The 21,245-nt window shown below is 43.9% G+C and overlaps 1 protein-coding gene and 1 non-coding gene across 4 annotated transcripts in view; one reads left to right on the forward strand and one right to left on the reverse strand.

The window, feature by feature from the left end:
- LOC120031232 (LIM domain-containing protein 1-like) overlaps positions 1-20,354 on the forward strand; it is a 36,314-nt gene extending 15,960 nt beyond the window's left edge. For all 3 annotated transcript variants that reach the window (XM_038976893.1, XM_038976894.1, XM_038976895.1), the window contains 7 exons: positions 349-450; positions 9,710-9,777; positions 10,430-10,492; positions 11,523-11,653; positions 13,861-13,912; positions 17,872-17,940; positions 18,992-20,354. In XM_038976893.1, coding sequence (XP_038832821.1) covers positions 349-450; positions 9,710-9,777; positions 10,430-10,492; positions 11,523-11,653; positions 13,861-13,912; positions 17,872-17,940; positions 18,992-19,135 — 629 coding nt within the window. In that variant the 3' untranslated portion in view covers positions 19,136-20,354. The remainder of the gene's footprint in view (positions 1-348; positions 451-9,709; positions 9,778-10,429; positions 10,493-11,522; positions 11,654-13,860; positions 13,913-17,871; positions 17,941-18,991) is intronic.
- Positions 20,355-21,112: 758 nt separating this feature from the next.
- On the reverse strand, positions 21,113-21,185 carry trnar-acg. The gene has a single exon. It is a non-coding gene; the product is annotated as a tRNA-Arg (tRNA).
- Between the last annotated feature and the right edge of the window lie 60 nt (positions 21,186-21,245).

Below are 21,245 nucleotides of genomic sequence, written 5' to 3' on the forward strand. Positions count from 1 at the left end.
ATCACTGTGTTCATGTGACAGACTCCTCTAGCCCAGAGCCAAACCAAACAAGCAGATTGGAATATATTTCCCCTTTCAATGATACAGCATGGCTAACTCATTTCTTTTGACTGTTGTTAGGCCTTTTTCATTCCATTGTTTGTGTCTGGTTTTGTCAGGCTGCTTGTTATGGATCCAGCCTCTTAATCAGACTGTTTTTATTCATGTTATGGAATGCGTACAATTCTAACTTTCTATTCTAACAGGACAACTGCTTAAGACTGAGACAGTAGTGGTGCCAAAGTACATGATGGTGGCACAATGTGTGTGTGTTCATGTCTCTGACCTGGCTGTTGTGTTGTGTTCCAGGGAGCTGTGTGAAGTGTAACAAGGCAGTGTATGGAGCCACTGAGGCCTGCCAGGCTATGGGAAGCCTCTATCATGATGTCTGCTTCACCTGCAGCGCCTGCAGTAAGTACTACTACAGTAAACCCTGTCTACCTCACCTACTCTCTCCTTACCTCTAACATGACATACTTTACCTGCAGTAAGTACGACTACAGTAAACCCTGTCTACCTCACCTACTCTCTCCTTACCTCTAACATGACATACTTCACCTGCAGTAAGTACTACTACAGTAAACCCTGTCTACCTCACCTACTCTCTCCTTACCTCTAACATGACATACTTCACCTGCAGTAAGTACTACTACAGTAAACCCTGTCTACCTCACCTCCTCTCTCCTTACCTCTAACATGACATACTTCACCTGCAGTAAGTACTACTACAGTAAACCCTGTCTACCTCACCTACTCTCTCCTTACCTCTAACATGACATACTTCACCTGCAGTAAGTACTACTACAGTAAACCCTGTCTACCTCACCTCCTCTCTCCTTACCTCTAACATGACATACTTCACCTGCAGTAAGTACTACTACAGTAAACCCTGTCTACCTCACCTCCTCTCTCCTTACCTCTAACATGACATACTTCACCTGCAGTAAGTACTACTACAGTAAACCCTGTCTACCTCACCTCCTCTCTCCTTACCTCTAACATGACATACTTCACCTGAAGTAAGTAACCTACCACTTCCCCCCCTATATTAATATATATGTATAAAAAAAAAATATATATATATATATATATAAAAAAAAATATATAGAATTAACATTTTATAATGATTAAAACTATTTTATATATTTTTTTAATGGATGGTAAATTGTATTCTGTGTTAATTTAAACGACTTAAACCAGATATAAAGTATGTAGAAAATATAATGGAGCTATACATTTTTTTATATGATCATCTTTTGAGAACTAACAATCAGCCAAAATAAAACTAGACAGGAAAAGCCTAAAATTCTAAAAATGGCATGGCATGGGGCCCCCATTGATTTTGTTATAACGTTATAGTTACTCAGATAGCATAAGAACTTAGCTAGGAAATTAGCTTTAAAATTGCACATTTGTCTCTCAGCATTTTGATTAAGGCAGCCATCCGCACCTCTCTGATTCAGAGGGGTTGGGTTAAATGCAGAAGACACATTTCAGTTGAATGCATTCAGTTGTACAACTGACTAGATATCCTCTTTCCTTCCCCTTTCCCATGACAAAATGTGTAGAATTGCAGGAAATGATCTATAAAACAGCAACATATTGTCTCTGCGGCCAAGAGGGCAGCATCTAAAATTCGGCATCTACTACGACCACTACTACGACCACTACCACCACCACTATTACGACCACTAACACCACCACTACCACTACCACGACCACTACCACGACCACTACCACGGCCACTACCACTACCACTACTACGACCACTACCAGAACAACTACTACGACCACTACTACGACCACTACCACCACCACTATTACGACCACTAACACCACCACTACCACTACCACGACCACTACCACGACCACTACCACGGCCACTACCACTACCACTACCACTACTACGACCACTACCAGAACAACTACTACGACCACTACTACGACCACTACCACTACCACTACTACGACCACTACCACTACTACGACCACGACCACTACCACTACGACCACTACTACAACACTATCACGGCCACTACCACTACTACGACCACTACCAGGACCATGGACACTACCACGACCACTACCATTACCACTACCACGACTACGACCACTACCACTACTACGACCACTACCATTACTATTACCACGACCACTACTACGACCACGACCACTACTACGACCACTACCACTACTACGACACTATCACGGCCACTACCACGACCACTAACACTACTACGACCACGACCACTACCATGACCACTACCACTACTACAACCACTACCACGACCACTACCACTACTATGACCACTGCCACTACTACGACCACTACTACTACTACGACCACTACCACTACTACGACCACTACCACTACTACTACTACGACGACCACTACTACGACCACTACCACTACTGTGACCACTACCACGACCACTACCACGACCTCTACCACTACTACGACCACTACCACTACTACGACCACTACTATGGCCACTACCACTACTACGACCACTACCAAGACCACTACCTCTACTGCTACCACTACAACGACCACTACCACTACCACTACTACGACCACTACCACTACTACGACCACTACCACTACTACGACCACTACCACTACTACGACCACTACTACGACCACGACCACTACTACGACCACTACCACTACTACGACCACTACCACTACTACGACCACTACTACGACCACGACCACTACCACGACCACTACCACGACCTCTACCACTACTACGACCACCACCACTCCTACTACCACTACTATGACCACTACCACTACTACGACCACTACCACGACCACTACCACTACTACGACCACTACCACTACTACTACGACCACTACCACTACTACGACCACTACTACGACCACTACCACTACTACTACCACTACTAGGACCACTACCACAACCACTACTATGACCACTACTATGACCACTGACACTACTACGACCACTACCACTACTACTACCACTACTACGACCACTACCACTACTACGACCACTACCACTACTACGACCACTACCACTACTACGACCACTACCACTACCACTACTACGACCACTACCACTACCACTACTACCACGACCACTACCTCTACTACGACCACTACCACTACCACGACCACTACCACGACCTCTACCACTACTACTACCACTACTATGACCACTACCACTACTACGACCACTACCACGACCACTACCACGACCTCTACCACTACTACTACCACTACTACGACCACTACCACTACTACTACCACTACCACTACTATGACCACTACTATGACCACTGCCATGACCACTACCACTGCTACGACCACTACCACTACCACGACCACTACTATGACCACTACTATGACCACTGCCACTACTACGACCACTACCACTACTACTACCACTACTACGACCACTACCACTACTACGACCACTACCACTACCACGACCACTACCACTACTACGACCACTACCACTACTACGACCACTACCACTACTACTACCACTACCACTACTATGACCACTGCCACGACCACTACCACTGCTACGACCACTACCACTACTACGACCACTACTACGACCACTACCACTACTACTACTACCACTACGACCACTACCACTACTACGACCACTACCACTAGTACAACCACTACCACGACCACTACTACAACCACTACCACTACTACGACCACTACCACTACTACGACAATGACCACTACCACGGCCACTACCACGACCTCTACCACGACCACGACCTCTACCACTACTACGACCACCACCACTACTACTACCACTACTATGACCACTACCACGACCACTACTACGACCACTACCACTACTACGACCACAACCACTACTACGACCACTACCACGACCACTACCACTACTACGACCACTACCACTACTACGACCACTGCCACTGCTACGACCACTACCACTACTACGACCACTACTACGACCACAACCACTACTACGACCACTACCACGACCACTACCACTACTACGACCACTACCACTACTACGACCACTGCCACTGCTACGACCACTACCACCACTACTACCACTACTACGACCACAACCACTACTACGACCACTACCACTGCTACGACCACTACCACTACTACGACCACTACCACTGCTACGACCACTACCACTACTATGACCACTGCTACGACCACGCCAGCCATCCCCCAAACCTACTGATCTATATACACAAACCCAACCTGCCTCACTCACTCTTTCCTCACCTTTTGTGTACATGCATGTAAGCACGTGCGTGCATGCGTGTGCGCGCGCGCGCACACACACACACACACACACACACACACACACACACACACACACACACACACACACACACACACACACACACACACACACACACACACACACACACATACACACACTAGTCACCTAGTCCAGAGTTTGCCAAACTCGGTCCTAGGTGACTCTGAGTGCACATGATTCAAATAATCAAAACTTATTGATCAGTTGGTAGTTTGAATCAGCTGTGTAGTGCTAGGGCAAAAACCACAACGTGCACCCAGACGTGGGGGCCCCAGGACCGAGTTTGGGAAACCCTGACCTAGTCCACCCAGTGTGTTGAACAGGCTCCCATGCAGCTCATGTCAGATCATGTTGCTATGAGTTGTATTGTATGCTGAGTTCCTGTTCTACAAAATGGAACTGTCACATCTCTCCGACACTCATCCCCCGCCCCAGGCACACACACAATACTGCACACATATACACACACCGTCAGCTCCATGATTACAACCAAGGAACTGTGGTGTTTAGTTTCGTGTTGTGTCAGTCTCTCCTTCAGCCCACACAATGAGAAGAGAATGCCACATCAGAACACACAGACCCTGGGACATGAAGCTAGATCACCACAGATGCAGTTTAGTGGCTCATTGATTCATCAAATCAATCGATGTGATTCAGTTACTCAGGGATTCTTAGAATCAGTGATTCAGTAGTTCACCAACTTTATGGTTCAGTGTCTCACTGATTTAGTGATGTTCAGCTTGGATGGTTCCCTGGCTGCACCAAATTTGCTTCCCCCTGCCCTTGCCCGTCTGTCTCCGCACCTCCCCTGACCTTGGCTTCTCTCATAGATGTGTTTTCACTGTGATCTCCTTACTAGAACTTCAGAGGGATTCCAGAGCCATCCTGTCTAGATGGTTGCTGCTCTGGTATCTATAGATGAGTCGACCAATTATAATCCCCCTGCGGAGATGATCTCTGACCTCCGCCCATGCCCATTAGAGGGCAGTGTGAGGCCTCCTGACCCCTGACCTGAAAGCTCATGCTCTACCTTCGCTGATTAACACACCCTGTGTTGTCCTTTATCTGCCCAACCGTGTGGGTGTGTGTGAGGCACTAAAAAGAAGAGCCACGGAATGGAGAGAGTTAGGGAGGCTGGTAGGGTCTAAACTGGGGGGAGTTAGGTGGATACACACTGACTACATACCTCCCATACCCTTCTCCATCTGAGGGCACAGAGGCTGCGGCCGGCTCCACCGGCTCCTCCGGGTGGGAGTCCGAGGAGAGGACACAGACTGGTGTTATGCCAGCTGGATCCAGGGAGGTAGGGGTGCACGGAGCAGGACAGGAGGACCATTCAGAACTACCTACCACCCACTGTCAAGTTCCATCTACGCCGGAACACACACACACACACACACACACACACACACACACACACACACACACACACACACACACACACACACACACACACACACACACACACACACACACACACACACACACACACACACACACACACACACAAACAACAACAACAACAACAACGGCCTTCTACCACCTTCATGGTTCTTTTGCTGCATAACAGAATCTTTATGACCCTGAACTTAAAATACTTAAAGGGGAAGGTAGGGGGGAGACAGGGGGTGCATCCTTTGTTAGGTAGGAGGATAGTTCAAGCTGCATGTCTAATACAGAAGACGCTAAAAGCAGCTAATTATTGACTCTTCTAGAATGGTCACAAGCATGCCTGTTTAAAGCACCAGCACACAGCAGCCCAAAACACCACTCAACCCCCTTCAGAACTCCCCTTCACCCAGGGGAGATATGGGCTTGTAAAAGAGGAGAAGGGCTGCCAGGTCAAGTAAAGTGGGCTATAGAGTGGGCTTCCAGGTAGTCTATGACAATAATCTGTTGGTCAAGTCAATGGGCTGTTAGAAGGAGCAACGAAACCAGAAGGTGAGCAGAGACAGCAAAGCTCCAGCAGGACGCTAAAGACCAGAGTAGGTGAGAATGATAGTGAAGGATTGTAGGGGATTACACATCTCAACCTCAGGGCAGATCAGCAGACTGGACGGCTGGGAAGCGCACTGGATGGGAAATGACATGGGCAGCAAGTGGTTTTGGTCGCCGTGAGGCCTAAGATATTTTCGCCACCATGAATTGTAATGTTTTATTTTCCTTTTAAGACCTTTATTTATTTTGCACCGTCATTCTCATTCAAATACTCATCATGCTCACACCTTTGGACCAGAGAGAATGGAACACCTTTAATGCCAGCACGACTAGAGATATTTGCGTCTAAGTAAGTGTTGTCTTTGCCACGTCTCCCTCAATAAAGAGGCCCTGTTCTCACAAACGTAGAGTCTAAATCTGCCCTCACGACACACAGTTAGGCTGTCATCTCCCAGCTTTTCCCAAGGAACTTGATTCGGCATGATTTGATCAAGCGGAGAGTAGCGTAGTGTGTGTGTGGACTAGAGCATCTGGCTGAGGTGAGACTGGAGGGGATGTGGTTTTCTGTGAGAACAGAAGTGTAATTGTTGTGTCCTTAGCCCAACCAATCCCAACCCACCTTACAACATCAGCCTCTCCAATTAATCTTCTGTCGTTATAGAACACAAACATGGATTGGAGGAGACGTTAGTGATCTGAAAACTGCTGTGGTTTGAATGCTGTCTCTCTTAGATGGTGGATAGTTTGTGAAGCTAAAACACCCTACCCTGTCCCTGTGTCCACACTCTACATCTGATAAATGTGATTGAGGTAAGGGAGGACATTGCTGTGAGTAACAATTTCCTCCAAATTAACACTTATAGGCCCTATTGGACACATGTTGTTGTGCTGGGGAAATAAGTATTAGAAAGGATTCAACTAAATAAACATTATTTCACATGCTTTTTGAGAACTATTACAGCTTTTCTAAGGAAGAGTGGGTTATGGGTATTATGAATGTTTTCAGCACATGTGAAATGTGGTCCATTCTCTTTTGCTGTGATGGCATCTGATCTGTGCATTTCTCACGTAGCTCTTGTGATTGTCTTCATAGGTTGCTAGTGTTTATAGTACAGTAATAGACAGACTTATACATAGTTAATGAAAGGTGTTGGAGAAGTGGACAGATAGATCTTAGAATCAACCTTGAGGTATTAAAGAAGGTTTTCACTAGAAAACAGCCCAGGCCTGTGTGTTTTCTGTCTCTGAGGCATTTATTATTTATATTAGGGGGGACATAGTCTTCATTCTTCTGGAACTCTGTCATTACAGTCAGCACAGTCTTCTTCTGACATTCATTCATCTTATCTTCTCACAAGGCTCCCTGCCTTTTCTCTCTCTCTCTCTCTCTCTCTCTCTCTCTCTCTCTCTCTCTCTCTCTCTCTCTCTCGCGCTCTCTCTCTCTCTTTCTCTCCAAAAAGACAGGAATGTGAAGAAGTGTGCATCCCCCATTCCACCCATCACTCTTTTCTTCGTTCCTGAGGGAAATGAAGGGGAAAATAGGGTTATTAAATTATGATTATTCAAGGGACAGTTTTGCACCTTTTCCTGATGCAGAGATGGTTGTCTTTTTGTTGTTGTAACGATTGCCTTTCTGACCTTGATATTGTCAGTTAATCCCACTGAAGTACAAGGAGGATAGGCATGTCATATGGCACTTATTACAAAGGAATGTTACATTCCATTCAAATCAGTTCAATGTAATTCAATTAAATGTTGTACATGATAAGACCGTTAGTTCCGAGTTTTGTCAGGAAGCTTGGCCAGTTTCATAATGCTACTGCATGCGTAGGTTCAAAGCCTTGATAGAAGTACAGTACAGGATGTCTCATTGTTTGGCTCTATCCATGTCCGTAAGAGGATCAAACCCTTCAGATGGCTGCTGTGGGCTTTCAGGAGCTCTACTGTGATTTAGTGTCTATTGTTGTTACCCCTGAGAGGGTCCCACATGGCATTAGATGTTTTTAGGATAATGTGGGTTCTGGGTTTATCACGGATTTAGAGTTAAAGTACCAGAGAGGAGGAATCAGTGGAAAGTCTTATCTTTCCTTATTTTCCCTGGGGGAAGGGGTCACTAGGGTCATGTTCAGTAGGGGAGAAACCCTTAACTCAGGGAAACGGGAAGGTACTACCTGAACTTCAGTGTTCTTATTGGACAAAACTACCTGAACTGTCAATAAGAACACACATGTCCGTTTTCCATTGCAAAAGGTTTCGCTACAATGTGCCCTAGCTGTTTGTCTGAATTCTGCTGCCTCCTCAATGCCATGTTCAGGTCACCACTGGTATCATTGCAACCGGTGCTCTGCTCTTCTCTCCATCCCAGGCCTGTTGTGTTAAGACCCCCATTCCCTCAGCCAGCCATTTTCTGACAATGAGACCTGTGAATAAAACATATTAATTCCTAATTGGTTAGTGATTCTTTTAGCAGTTAGTGATTGTTTTAGCACCATCTCTCTACTCGCCTTTCGACATTTTTGATTAGTCTAACATGTGTAGCTAATAGCTCTGTGGCAGACAGGAGATGAAGAAGGCTACCATTCACTAGTGTTAACCCCTCCCTCCCCCCTCCCTCCTTCACCTCCTCCCTGAACATGTGTGGAATGTTTCCCCTTCCTGTGGGATGGGCTGTAGGAATGGAGGGAGGGGAGGGGAGAAGGGGGTATATTATGGGGGATTCAGACAGAAAGACAGACAGGAAGTGCTCTCGGTGTGTGGAGCGATCTTGGAGAGAACAGACAGAAAGCAGGAAAGAAGAAGAGCTAGCGCTGCCTCTGGGCCTGAGGCCTGGGTCTCTCTCTCTCTTTGCCACGTGAAGCAAACCATTAGAGAACTCTGTTTTAATCAGTTACGCTCTGTTTAGTCATTGTATTCAATCACACCATTTTCTCCTCATGTGCTAGTGATTGTCTCAGCGATGCCCCAGATGTATTCCCTGTAGTTCCCAGTGCAGCAGAAAGCTGCCCAACCAGGCCAGTCTCTCTCTGAAGCAGATTAAATCAAGAGGCTGCTACAGTATTAGACTCAGTGTTTATTTGAGTTGGTGTCTGGGAATTAGCAAGACTTAATGGATTCTGTCTGACGTTCTGGAGCCTTTGAACTGAAATAAGTTACCACAGCGCTTAGGAGAGATGTATAGGGCTCATTAGCCTGGTCACAGATCAGTTTGTGCGGTCGAGAAGATCTGAGACCAGGCTAGGATTTCATATGGAGTTCACACATCTCTCCGAATACTCCCAGATGCCTCCCGTGTGATCTGCTGCAATTTGGTAAAAGTACTCTTTGGTCTAATCATGGTCAAACAGTTTGATCCCATGGTTGGGCCCAGCCCAAATTGTTGAGTGTTGTTTCAGTTAAGTTTATACTCTAAAAGCCCATCTCTCTGTTCTTCGTCCCAGGCAGAAGGCTACGGGGGAAAGCATTTTACTACGTCGGTGGGAAGGTGTTCTGTGAAGAGGACTTTCTGGTAAGTAGTCCGTCTGGATACTGTATCTCGAACCCTGCATAGTTTAGCAGTATGTGAGTAGGGTATTATCTATATTTCTGACAGCAGATATGTGTCTTCCACCGTGTGCTACCGTGACTATATGTGACCGTGACCTCTGGACTCCAGATTATAGTTTACATTTAATTTCTTCACCTCGTGGGCCAGGTTCAAGTTTCTAAGAGATTCTGGATCAGTTTACTCCTGTAGGGGCATTAGGGAGGGGGTTGGGTAACTGGAGCTTGTACTTATCCATGTTTTAGAGGCATACGCCCCTGGGCATTGCACAGTGACACCTTGTATAGAGAAGGACAAGCAGGAGGATCCATGTTTACCTCTGCTGCGCTGTCACAACAACATGCTCCATTACATTACAGTTTGTCCTACTGTCTTTGTGCTGCTAATGAGTCTAACTTATCTCGCCTGGTATTAGAGGACTATTTCTGGACATGGTTGTATTTATCCCTAATTAAACATTAAGTTGATGTGGGAGAATTCCCCCATGTATCATATGAGGTGGACTGGGCTCATATGAGAAGAAGACTAGGAGTCAGTCTAAGATGCAAGCAGTTTCCTATGAGATGATGTAGCAGCCGTAACCTCACTGTCCTCCCCTCTCCTCTGCCTGTTCCAGTATTCTGGATTCCAGCAATCTGCAGACAAGTGTAACGCTTGCGGACATCTGATCATGGATATGGTGAGTGTTTCTGCTGCCCCTGTGTGTGTGTGTGTGTGTGTGTGTGTGTGTGTGTGTGTGTGTGTGTGTGTGTGTGTGTGTGTGTGTGTGTGTGTGTGTGTGTGTGTGTGTGTGTGTGTGTGTGTGTGTGTGTGTGTGTGTGTGCCCTCCATCAGTGTGTTGGGCAGCAGAAACATGGAGTCACTCCTCCTTCAGAGAACTTCCTGTGGGCACATCTGGAGAAAGCTTAGGAGGAAGTGGTGGTTTCAGGACATGCGCACGCACACACACACACACACACACACACACACACACACACACACACACACACACACACACACACACACACACACACACACACACACACACACACACACACACACACACACACACACACACTAGGGTAAAACCAGGACACAGAGAGAATATAAAACCCAAGTTCAGTAGTCATCAGCAGGTGTAGTAACACATGAAGGATTTACCATGACATGGCTTTACGCATGTTAACCATACAGAGCTGTAGCAGGGGGGGACAGATCTGTTTTCCTATTATCACTGTCTCTCTCTCCAACACACTGCTTCCCTGAGCTACTAACTCACTGTAAGACAATCAACTCTATGCTCCATGGATGAGTGATCAGCGATCCACTACTTGTTCGATATGATAACGCATTGAAATTCTCTCTCTCTTTCACTCCCATTCTCTTGCTCTCTCGATCCCCTTCTCTCTCTGTTTCTTTCTCCGTCGCCCCTTCTCTCTCTCTCTCTCTCTCTCTCTGTCTCTCTCTCCCTCACCCATTCTCTCTGTTTCTCTCCTTCTCCACCCCCTTCTCTCTCTCTCTCTCTCTCTCTCTCTCTGTCTCTCTCCCTCACCCATTCTCTCTGTCTCTCTCCTTCTCCACCCCCTTCTCTCTCTCTCTCTCCCTCTCCCCTTCTCTCTTTCTTTCTCTCTCTCTCTCTCTCTCTCTCTCTCTCTCTCTCTCTCTCTCTCTCTCTCTCTCTCTCTCTCTCTCTCTCCTCTCTTTCTATCTCTCCCCCTCCACCTCTATAGATCCTGCAGGCCCTTGGGAAGTCCTACCACCCTGGCTGTTTCCGTTGCGTCATCTGTAACGACAGTCTGGACGGAGTGCCCTTCACTGTGGACACAGAGAACAAGATTTACTGTGTCAAAGACTACCACAGGTATGTGGGTACAACCGTTATGAACACTGCAAAACATAAACATATTAGTTTAACTGGCGCTAACAATAAGGCCTGAAGTCATGTTGCTATAACAGAAGTCAGCGGCAGTTCCATTTGGACATAGAAGGATCAGGTTTTTGCCACGTGGAGAGGAAGGGGGAGAGAGGAGATGTTAGGTAGGAAGAGCTGAGTCTCCTGTGGAAGAGCAAAAGGAGTAGCAGCATGGGGTCACCTCAGCCAAGCACAACAAACACACTGAATCAAGAATCTGGTCACAATGGAATCCACAGCAGCCGACCAGGCCAGACCAGGGCAACCGCCCAGTATACTGACAGAACCATGTGGAAACTAAGAGCCATGGGCCTTATGTTAGAGCAATCAGAGCTCACTGTACTGAAGCCACCAGATGTCTTTTCCCGCCTATTCATGGTGAATCGTCACTAGCATTCATTCTCTAGCATACTGTTGCTTTGATTAAAGGGATAGTTCACCCAAATTACAAAATGACACATTGGTTTCCTTAATCTATAGGCAGTCTATGGACAAGGAATGACATCAGTCAATGCTTTTGTTTAGTTTCCCTGGCACTGCTTCCACATGCTAACATTTTAGCATTCGTGGCACCAATCCCATTGAAGTCATGAAACCGTATATTTGCATTTTTTGTGCATCATGTCCGAATCATCATTTGGCTCCCGAGTGGCGCAGCGGTCTAAGGTACTGCATCTCAGGGCTAGAGGCATCACTACAGACCCTGGTTCGATTCCAGACTGATCACAACCGGCCATGATTGGGAGTCCCGTAGTGTCGTCCGGGTTTGGCCGGGGTAGGCCGTCATTGTAAATATTAATGTGTTCTTAACTGACTTGTCTAGTTAAATAAAGGTTCAATAAAAATGTAAAATAAAAAATAAAAATGACTACATTTTAGCGACTTACAAGAGAAATTTGGTTTAAGTGCCTTGCTCAAGGTCGCACCACCAGATTTTTCACCTAGTCGGCTCTGGGATTCAAACCAGCATCCTCAACAAAGTCACTTATAGATGCTTTGAACATGATGCCCAAAAATGCTAAAATTGGTCCCATGACTTGAATGGTATTTGTGCCACAAATGCTAAAACGTTAGCATGTGGAAACAGTGCCAATGAAACTAAACCAAAGCATGGATTGCTGTTATACCTTGTCCATAGACTGCTTACAGGATAAGGAAACTATGTGTAATTTTGTAATTTGGGTGAACTATCCTTTTAACGCAATTCAAAGTCAGTGGTGTTACACTGGGCTATTAACACTATAAATCTCATATAAATACTGCACAGAGTCCAGGATAAACAGGAATTTATTACGGATACCCTATTACGCATATATCTAGGACAAGAAATGTGTGTGGTTTCTCAATCAGACCTAGTCATGCCCACTACACTGAGAGGACCTTTGTTTTACAGACTCAGACATTCAGGTGCCAGCCAGCTGCACACGGTGTGTGTGTCTGTTTGTGTGGGGAAAGAATGAATGTATTTTTCTGGATTGGTTGAATCACGTGTGAGGCTGAGCCAGCACATCTGCAGACCTGGAGACTCACCACCTCTCCTTAGCAGTCTCAACGCTCTCATACACACACACACTGAAGGGGAGAGAAAGGGCAAAGGAGGAGAGAAGGGGCAAAGGGGGGACTGGTGAAAGAGAGTGTCACGCCCTGACCTTAGAGATCCTTTTAATTCTCTATTTGGTTAGGTCAGGGTGTGACTAGGGTGAGCAATCTATGTTTTCTATTTCTTTGTTGGCCTGGTATGGTTCCCAATCAGAGGCAGCTGTCTATCGTTGTCTCTGATTGGGGATCATATTTAGGCAGCCTTTTCCAACCTGTTGTTTGTGGGATCTTGTTTTTGTGTAGCTGCCTGTGAGCAGCCCAGAACGTTTCGTTTTTCTTTTGTATTGTTTTTGGGGAGTTTCATATTTATTAAACATGTGGAACTCTAAGTACGCTGCGCCTTGGTCCGCCCATTCTTACAACAATGAGCGTGACAGAGAGGAAGAAGGGTTAGAAGTATTAACCAGAAAAAAGAGTAACATATACAAGTGCTGTATCTATATCAAGCCTGGTGGTCTTTCTGTAGGGAACCAATATAAACCAGACGTATATTTTCAGTCTGAAACTGTTATTATTTCTATCAATTGATTTATCTTCTTGTTCTCTCGTTTTCTCAGGGTCTTGGCCCCCAAATGTGCAGCATGTAACCAGCCCATTCTGCCTTCAGAGGTAAGCTGTCTTTGAACACAACATCTTCAAGTAATAGCCTAAGGACTTACACGTATACAACCATAAAATAGATGTTTTTCTGATCATCTTCATGTCATGTATGATAAAAATACTAAAACGATCGGTTGACTAATAGTATAATTAACAGGGCCTGGAATGGTTCCTGTCTGCAAAGTGACTTCAACAGGAAGAACTCCTGTCCGTAGTAATGATGAATGATAATCAAAATGTTCAGGCATATATTATGGTTTACGATGCAAACACTTCCACTCCCATCCCATGTCGATATAGACAGTCACATTGCAACCCCTGACCTGATTCCCTCAGGGTAAAGATTGATAACCAACTCCAGTGTTGAACCTGAGACAGGATGTGAGGAGAGAGTTTCTCTGGCATAGCAAACGATCAAGTATCCTACTGTGGCAGAAGCAAACGATCAAGTATCCTACTGTGGCAGAAGCAAACGATCAAGTATCCTACTGAGGCAATAGCAAACGATCAAGTATGCTACTCTCCTAGGTCAGGCTCTAGTGCAGGAGGAGGAAGGGGTGTGCTGTGTTTTAACATGTTGCACACGAGCAGGTATCCCTTTAAGCAATTGTTTGGATGTAGAGGGACTTGAAAGGGATCTCAGGCATGATGATCAGCTTTCCCTCTTTAAACATTTGGAACTCGTCTCTGAAGTCTCGCTCTGTAATGAACACGATGAGAGATAGAGCTGGTTTCAAGCGCAGGGCGCAGCAGTTGTGTGTTTGTAAAAGACCACAGGAGGAGGCAGGTAGCTGGGTCCAGGAGCAGGCAGAAGGTCATACACAGGGGGTCCAAAAAGGCAACAGTACAGGCAGGGAAAAGGCTAGTAACGTCGTCCGGGAGATCAGGCAATAGGTTGATAACAGGAAATCCAATAGGCTAAAGTACAGGCAGGGAATAGACAAAAACTATCAGACATGGAAGGAGTAAATCACGGAAACCCAGCGCTCCGAATAGAAGTGTGTCACAAAACAAACAATAGCTCACAATGATGGGGTGCAAAGAACTGAACTAAATAGTGTGTGATAATGACATACAGGTGTGTGAACAGGTGATCAGAATTCAGGTGATTGGGATCTGGAGAGTGAGCTGCGTTCAGGGGATCTATGTGTTTGAGAGAGTGGGCTGGAAAGTGAGCTGCGTTCAGGGGATCTACGTGTTTGAGAGTGAGTTGGAAGCAGATGTTACACGCTCTCTCCTGAGCCAAGCAAGCTACACTCAGGATTCAGGAAGACATCAATTTTCACAGCTATTTACTCAGTCTAAGGTCTGGGCTGAAACAATAAACCAACCTTATAACAGACCTGGGAACATCTCTTGTTGTAATGGCTACCATAGTTACACACTGGTCAGCAGACTCCCCCCCCCCCCCCCAAACATTTTATTTATTTATTTAGTGGTTGATTGAGCTGGTGCAATGGAACCACTGGAATAGTCCCAAAAGAGCAAACCCAGACGATCTGGCACTCCATTCAGGCTCAATCAAACTATCAAAGTATTTGAAAGAGCACTATTTGAACCAGAAGCCCTACTAGGACACTATCCATTGAGGTGTAGATTCAGGGCTGGGCTTCTATTGGAGACCTCTGTGTGTAGGGTTACGTGGGGTGGTTTTGGGAGGGGTGTTTGCATTTTTTGGTGTGTGGTTCAGATGCAGGCACTGCAGCCTACGCCTCACTCAGTGCATGACTGTTACCCTAAACATTATCCCTCCCTCTTAAAAAAATGTCCAAAATTAGAGTTGACTCTACAGGAATGTTGCCCCTCCTCACTGAGGCTATAAGGGTAGAATTCAGAGCAGCGGGGTGGTTTGTTTTGCACGTGCATGTACTTTGTTATGAAAAAGGCCAGATAAATTCATGCATACTAGCAGATGGTTTGTAGAAGGGACCACAGTGCAGTACAAGGGGGAGAGTTTAGAATAGCTTTATTTAATGTGTATAACTGGTTTTAAATGAGTTGATAGATAGCTGAAAATCTTCCATATACCCTCCTGCTGATTGTGTCTGGCTGATATAGAATATAAGAAGTCAGTTAGCCGAATAGTTAATTCTATCAATGTCAATTCTGACAAGCCTTACTTCATTATCACATAACAATGGTATATAACCACATGTCCATGATGAATAGCTTGTGTGATGATGGTAATAATTGGTGAAAGTCTGATATATACGGAACATTCCAGCTGTAGTACCTGCCCTCTGAAGCTGTCACAGGCTGAACCCAGACTGTCTGTCAAATGCTGCCTGTTGGTTTAGCCTTGGTCTTTGACACCTGGCTGTTTTCTCAGGTGAAGGTTCACAGTACTGTTCAGAATGCTGGTGTTGGCCAAAGGACAAGTTTCTACACAACTACCATCTTGCCAATCTTGGCCTATTTCAAATGCTGTAGTTTGTAAAGGTTGGATGTAAAAGGACATCTATGGATGTCAGGACAAAGCCTAATTAGCTTGCCTGCTGGTTGATATATCATCAGTAATTAGCTTACTGTACCTAAAAATAATCAGGCTAAATGAAAAAGCAATGGACAGAGGCATATATTGCAAAGGGATATTTTTATCGATGGACGCTCAGCATTAAAAAACAAATGTACTGTAGGCTATCTAACGATCTCAGCATCTCAATACTGTAGGTCGTTATCAATGAAACGTCACAATAAGGTGCAGAGCGTTTGATTTGTCTGTTGGGGGGCAAGGAGGGTAGCCTCATGATATCTCTCAATATTGTCCACCATTAATTGGATATTTGAGTGATCTAAAATATAAGTGAATTATACCTTACAAGAATGAGAGGTTTAGGTTAATTTCCCATCCTTTGTGGGCTCTGCTTTTCAAGCAGCAGAAGGGCACATTTGCTGATGTAAGCCTATTGTTAGCTGATAATGTTTACTTTGCAAGCTACCGGTAGAAACGTTGTACAGTTGGCTAAACATAGTGCTAAGTAGACCAAATGTACTTTTTTCTCCAACCAACGTAGGCCTACCTAGTGAAGTTAGGCAACATTAACCCTTTTCAACAGCTAGCTACATGCCAAATGGATCGGCTACCCTCACAAATCTGAAAATACATGATCAATTGATGTTTCTTTATCATGAAAAACATGCAGTTACTTGCTGTATAACTTTGATAGAGCTAAATGTGAAATAATCTGAAATGTGTAGTTCTGACTATACTCTTCAAGGTGATGATATTAAAACCAAATAGTTCTAACATTTATTTAACAATCCCTTAACAACACCATGTACAGTAGTTGTCAATGCTTTTAGTGAGCTGGGTGGCTCCTTGCCCCCCAGCAGGCGAATCAAAATGTTCTCAACTAGCCTACCTGGTTAAATAAAGGTGAAATAATAAAAAATAAAAAATAAAAAAAATCAAACGCTCTGAACGCTTTTCTGATAACGACCTATGGAATCTCATTTGAATAGGATGTCTTTGGTTACAGGACTCTGATTGGCTGATGCATTTCCCACTGTCACCTGCACCTGCAGAAGATGAAAAGTGCTCTGAATTGAATGCACTCTGTTACTGCCAACATCTACTTATGGTTTTGTCCATACACCAACAAACAAAACAACTTTGCTGATAACTACTGATGAAAAATGTACATACTATGACTGTGATAAGTGGTTGTATAGAATCATTTAATAAGATCTCTATGGTCTCAACTATCTTAAGATGCACTAACTGTCAATCGCTCTGGATCAGAGAGGCTGCTAAATGTCTACATTTTTATATATAATTTTAAAAGTCCACTGAACAGAACCACCTGTCACATGTTTCTCCCACACCTGACATTGGCCGCAGGAGAAAATGGAGAGTTGTCCGGGCCATGCACGCCATGTTTAACTGTTTTAAATGAACTGATCCAGCCTATACTGATAGCTACTCTAGTTCAGTGGACACTGAAAAGGCTGTCTGTTTGTCTCCACAGGGCTCTGATGAAACCATCCGAGTGGTATCCATGGATACAGACTACCACGTGGAGTGCTATCACTGTGAAGTGGGTAAACATTAAGATACAAATTCCCTTTTCTATTTCCTTGTTGTTTTCCCTATATCCTTGTAGAGACTGGATGTTCTGTGTTGTTGGTGACAAGACAAGCTGTCATCTTAGTAAGTATATCCACTATAAAATGCCTCATTATTTCTCCACATGAATATGCTTAAATACCAGGGGGTAGATCCTATACCATATGTCAGCCTTCTCATCATATCAAGAACTCCATAGTTATGTCATCATTTAGTCTTTTAAAATAAACGTTAGAGAGATTTGGTTATGGGTTCTGAGATTAGTCCTCATAAAGTAAACAGAATTTTAAAGGAAAATCAAAGTGTCAGGAGAATAGTCTCACTTCGTATGGTCACATATTCTGGAAAGCTATTTACTGCACACAGATCATAGACAAGGTGGTCCCAGTGCTTAATTACAGTCTTGGTATTAATTGCGAGCTAGAAAGAGGAGCTCAAGCACATGTTAATTTGCTTCGCTCGTCAACTGTCTGATTCTCCTCAAGTGCCTCTTCTCCTGACTCCCGCCTCAACAGCATTTGATTGACATATGGAGTTCTGAGAGCACTTGAAAACAAACAGCAGTGAGCCGTGTGGAGACGAGAGCTTTTGAGGATCTGTCTCTCTGAATAGCTCCACTGTGGAAGCCAGTTAAACAATTAATAGGAGTGGAGAGAGGACAAGAGGATACCCACTGCCCTTCTCATACAGTGTTTAGTCTGTCAAGCCTGCTGGGCAATTCAAGGGGATTTAAGAATCCCTTCAAGTTATTTCGCCTTTGACAAGGTTTTGTTCTCAAAGATTGGAGGATAGAATGGCCCACAATTCACCTTGCTGGCATAGATAGCTATACCTCTGGGATATAGACAAATGTGTATTTTAAACCAGTGTTTTGAATGCAAATTTTGCAGTTCAGATCCCATAGAATCGGATAGATGTAGATGGAATCACAATCACCTTTTGGGGTAATGTTCAAGTGTTATTAGATTTATTTTATAGGCTTTTCCTATTTATCTTCCTCATCCCTCTGTGTTGGTCTGTAGGACTGTCAGATGGAGCTGAACGACGAGGAGGGGCACCGCTGCTACCCGCTGGACGGCCACCTCCTCTGCCACGCCTGCCACCTGAAGCACATCGAGCCGGGCTGCGCCTCGCCCACCGCTGCCTCCTACCAGCACCAGTTCTAGTTTTAGGATAGAACCTGGTGCCACCAGGTGGCCCTCTGAACTAACTGCCAATAACCAACCATAACCAATCTGCCCCAAAAATCTGTCTATAATGGTTTGGATGATAAAGTATGCCTTTACTGTACATCCCTGATGTAAGTGAGGTCTCTGTAAGCGTTAATTGTGCGATTTGTTGATTGATTGAGTGCGTGTGTGGGAGTGTGCTTGTAAATGACCTGTTATTATTTTTTATGTAAAAATCAATTTCTCTATTGAAAACATTGTTTATTAGTTGTAAAGTGTTGAACTTTCATCTGACACGAATGTTAATAATCTGGAAATAACAAACTTTTTATTTTAAATATATATATATATTTAAATGCCAAAGCACAGTTATATTTTAATGACTGATACCAAGACAATTAAGCATGGAATTATAACAATACAATTCATAGTCTCAATTAGGTGCATTGTGTGTAAATAAATATACATTTCATGTGCTTGTGTAAATATCCTGATCTTCATTTTCCCCTTTGTGTGCCACCAATTTCAGTTGCTCAGTTTGAATCAATGTATTTGTAGATACTGATACAGTAGAAATAGTTTGCATGGCTTAATAGAGAAATTGCTCAGTTTTGTTGTATGTCTCTGTGTGTGGGTTATGGTGTGTTTCCATTACATTTTATACTAGAAATACATGCATTGCTAATATGTAGGCAGTGTCTAAAGTCAAAGTTAGCAATTTAATACACAAACTGTACATGGTCCTTTATTATTCCATGTCAGTGGGAATTATGTTGTATTACATTTCTATTGTTAAATGAACCCTGGATGTTCTGTTCCCAAAACTGATAATGGGCTAATACACCACTTCTAGAATATACTTTCTATTGCATTATTAACCCAAATATGGCAGTTATGTCCGAGTCAACAATGTTTCCAAAATCCCTGCACACAATTACCACCTAAGTAAATAGATAACTAGGTTTATTCTATTCCAATAAACCCCCGAATGCCCTGAACCCATTTTGGTTTGCAGTGATAAAAAAGTGACTCTAAATTATTCTGTTTTAGTAGGTTGAGTCTATCATATTTCATGATTTATTATATTTATGCTTGTTTTAAAAAATTCCCATGATCATTACTCATTTGTATTCCAGTGGCTTACTGTATTTAAAAATGATTTGAGAGATGTCCATATGAAATATATATATATATTAAAAAATGCATTGTAATAGCCTGTCAAATTGTCTGTCTCTTCTTCATGAACAAGTATCCTATATACAACAAAACCTTTTGCACACCTGTAGTAGGTATATCTTTACACGGGTATTTAGGATAATCCAAATAAATGTAGCCTTAAAGGGGAAATCAGCAGTTGCAACGACAACAAAGTCCTCTCCACCACTGTTTCAGTAAAAAATTGATGGATTGGGCTGGAGAAATGTAATTCCTATCCATAGACAAAGCTATGGATGCAAAATTAGTTTTTTTTCCCCCATGTTTTGAGGTTATACAGTGTTCATTCACATTTACTTAAAAAAACATTTTTTGAAAAAAACAAGCTTATATTTTTGGTTCTGATGGGGTACGACAGTTAAACAAAATTTATGAGGCACTTATAAATGATATTCTTCAATAATCAATGGATACAGAGCATAAATGTATGGATATAGCAACTGCTGATTGTCCTTTTAAGGCTATTAGGACACACAAAAACATGAATACAAAAGTTTGAACAACTGTAATATGAGCAGTAACGTTAGACCAGACAGCGCTGTTTTTTCAATAAACTCGCAGCAGTGCAGAATCAAATATGCAGTAGCCCCTTGGCGAGGAAAAGGTCCGAATCAGCCAAGAGTAGAACTCAATCAACAACTCATGATAGCATCGAAACAAAGAATAATGTCTTCCTTCATCATGACAACAAACAAACAACCTATAGCTTAATCTTCGAAGAATAAAAAGATCCAAGAAGATCCGGAGAGAAAAATGAACCGAGCTAGCCAGGAGTCGAACCTAGAATCTTCTGATCCGTAGTCAGACGCGTTATCCATTGCGCCACTAGCCCGCTTACAATTGCTGTGGGACTGTCGGCTTATAAAGCTTTCATGATATGAGGGTTCGTACA

The sequence above is a fragment of the Salvelinus namaycush genome, chromosome 37 (assembly GCF_016432855.1).
Source record: "Salvelinus namaycush isolate Seneca chromosome 37, SaNama_1.0, whole genome shotgun sequence".
Taxonomy (NCBI): Eukaryota; Metazoa; Chordata; class Actinopteri; order Salmoniformes; family Salmonidae; genus Salvelinus; species Salvelinus namaycush.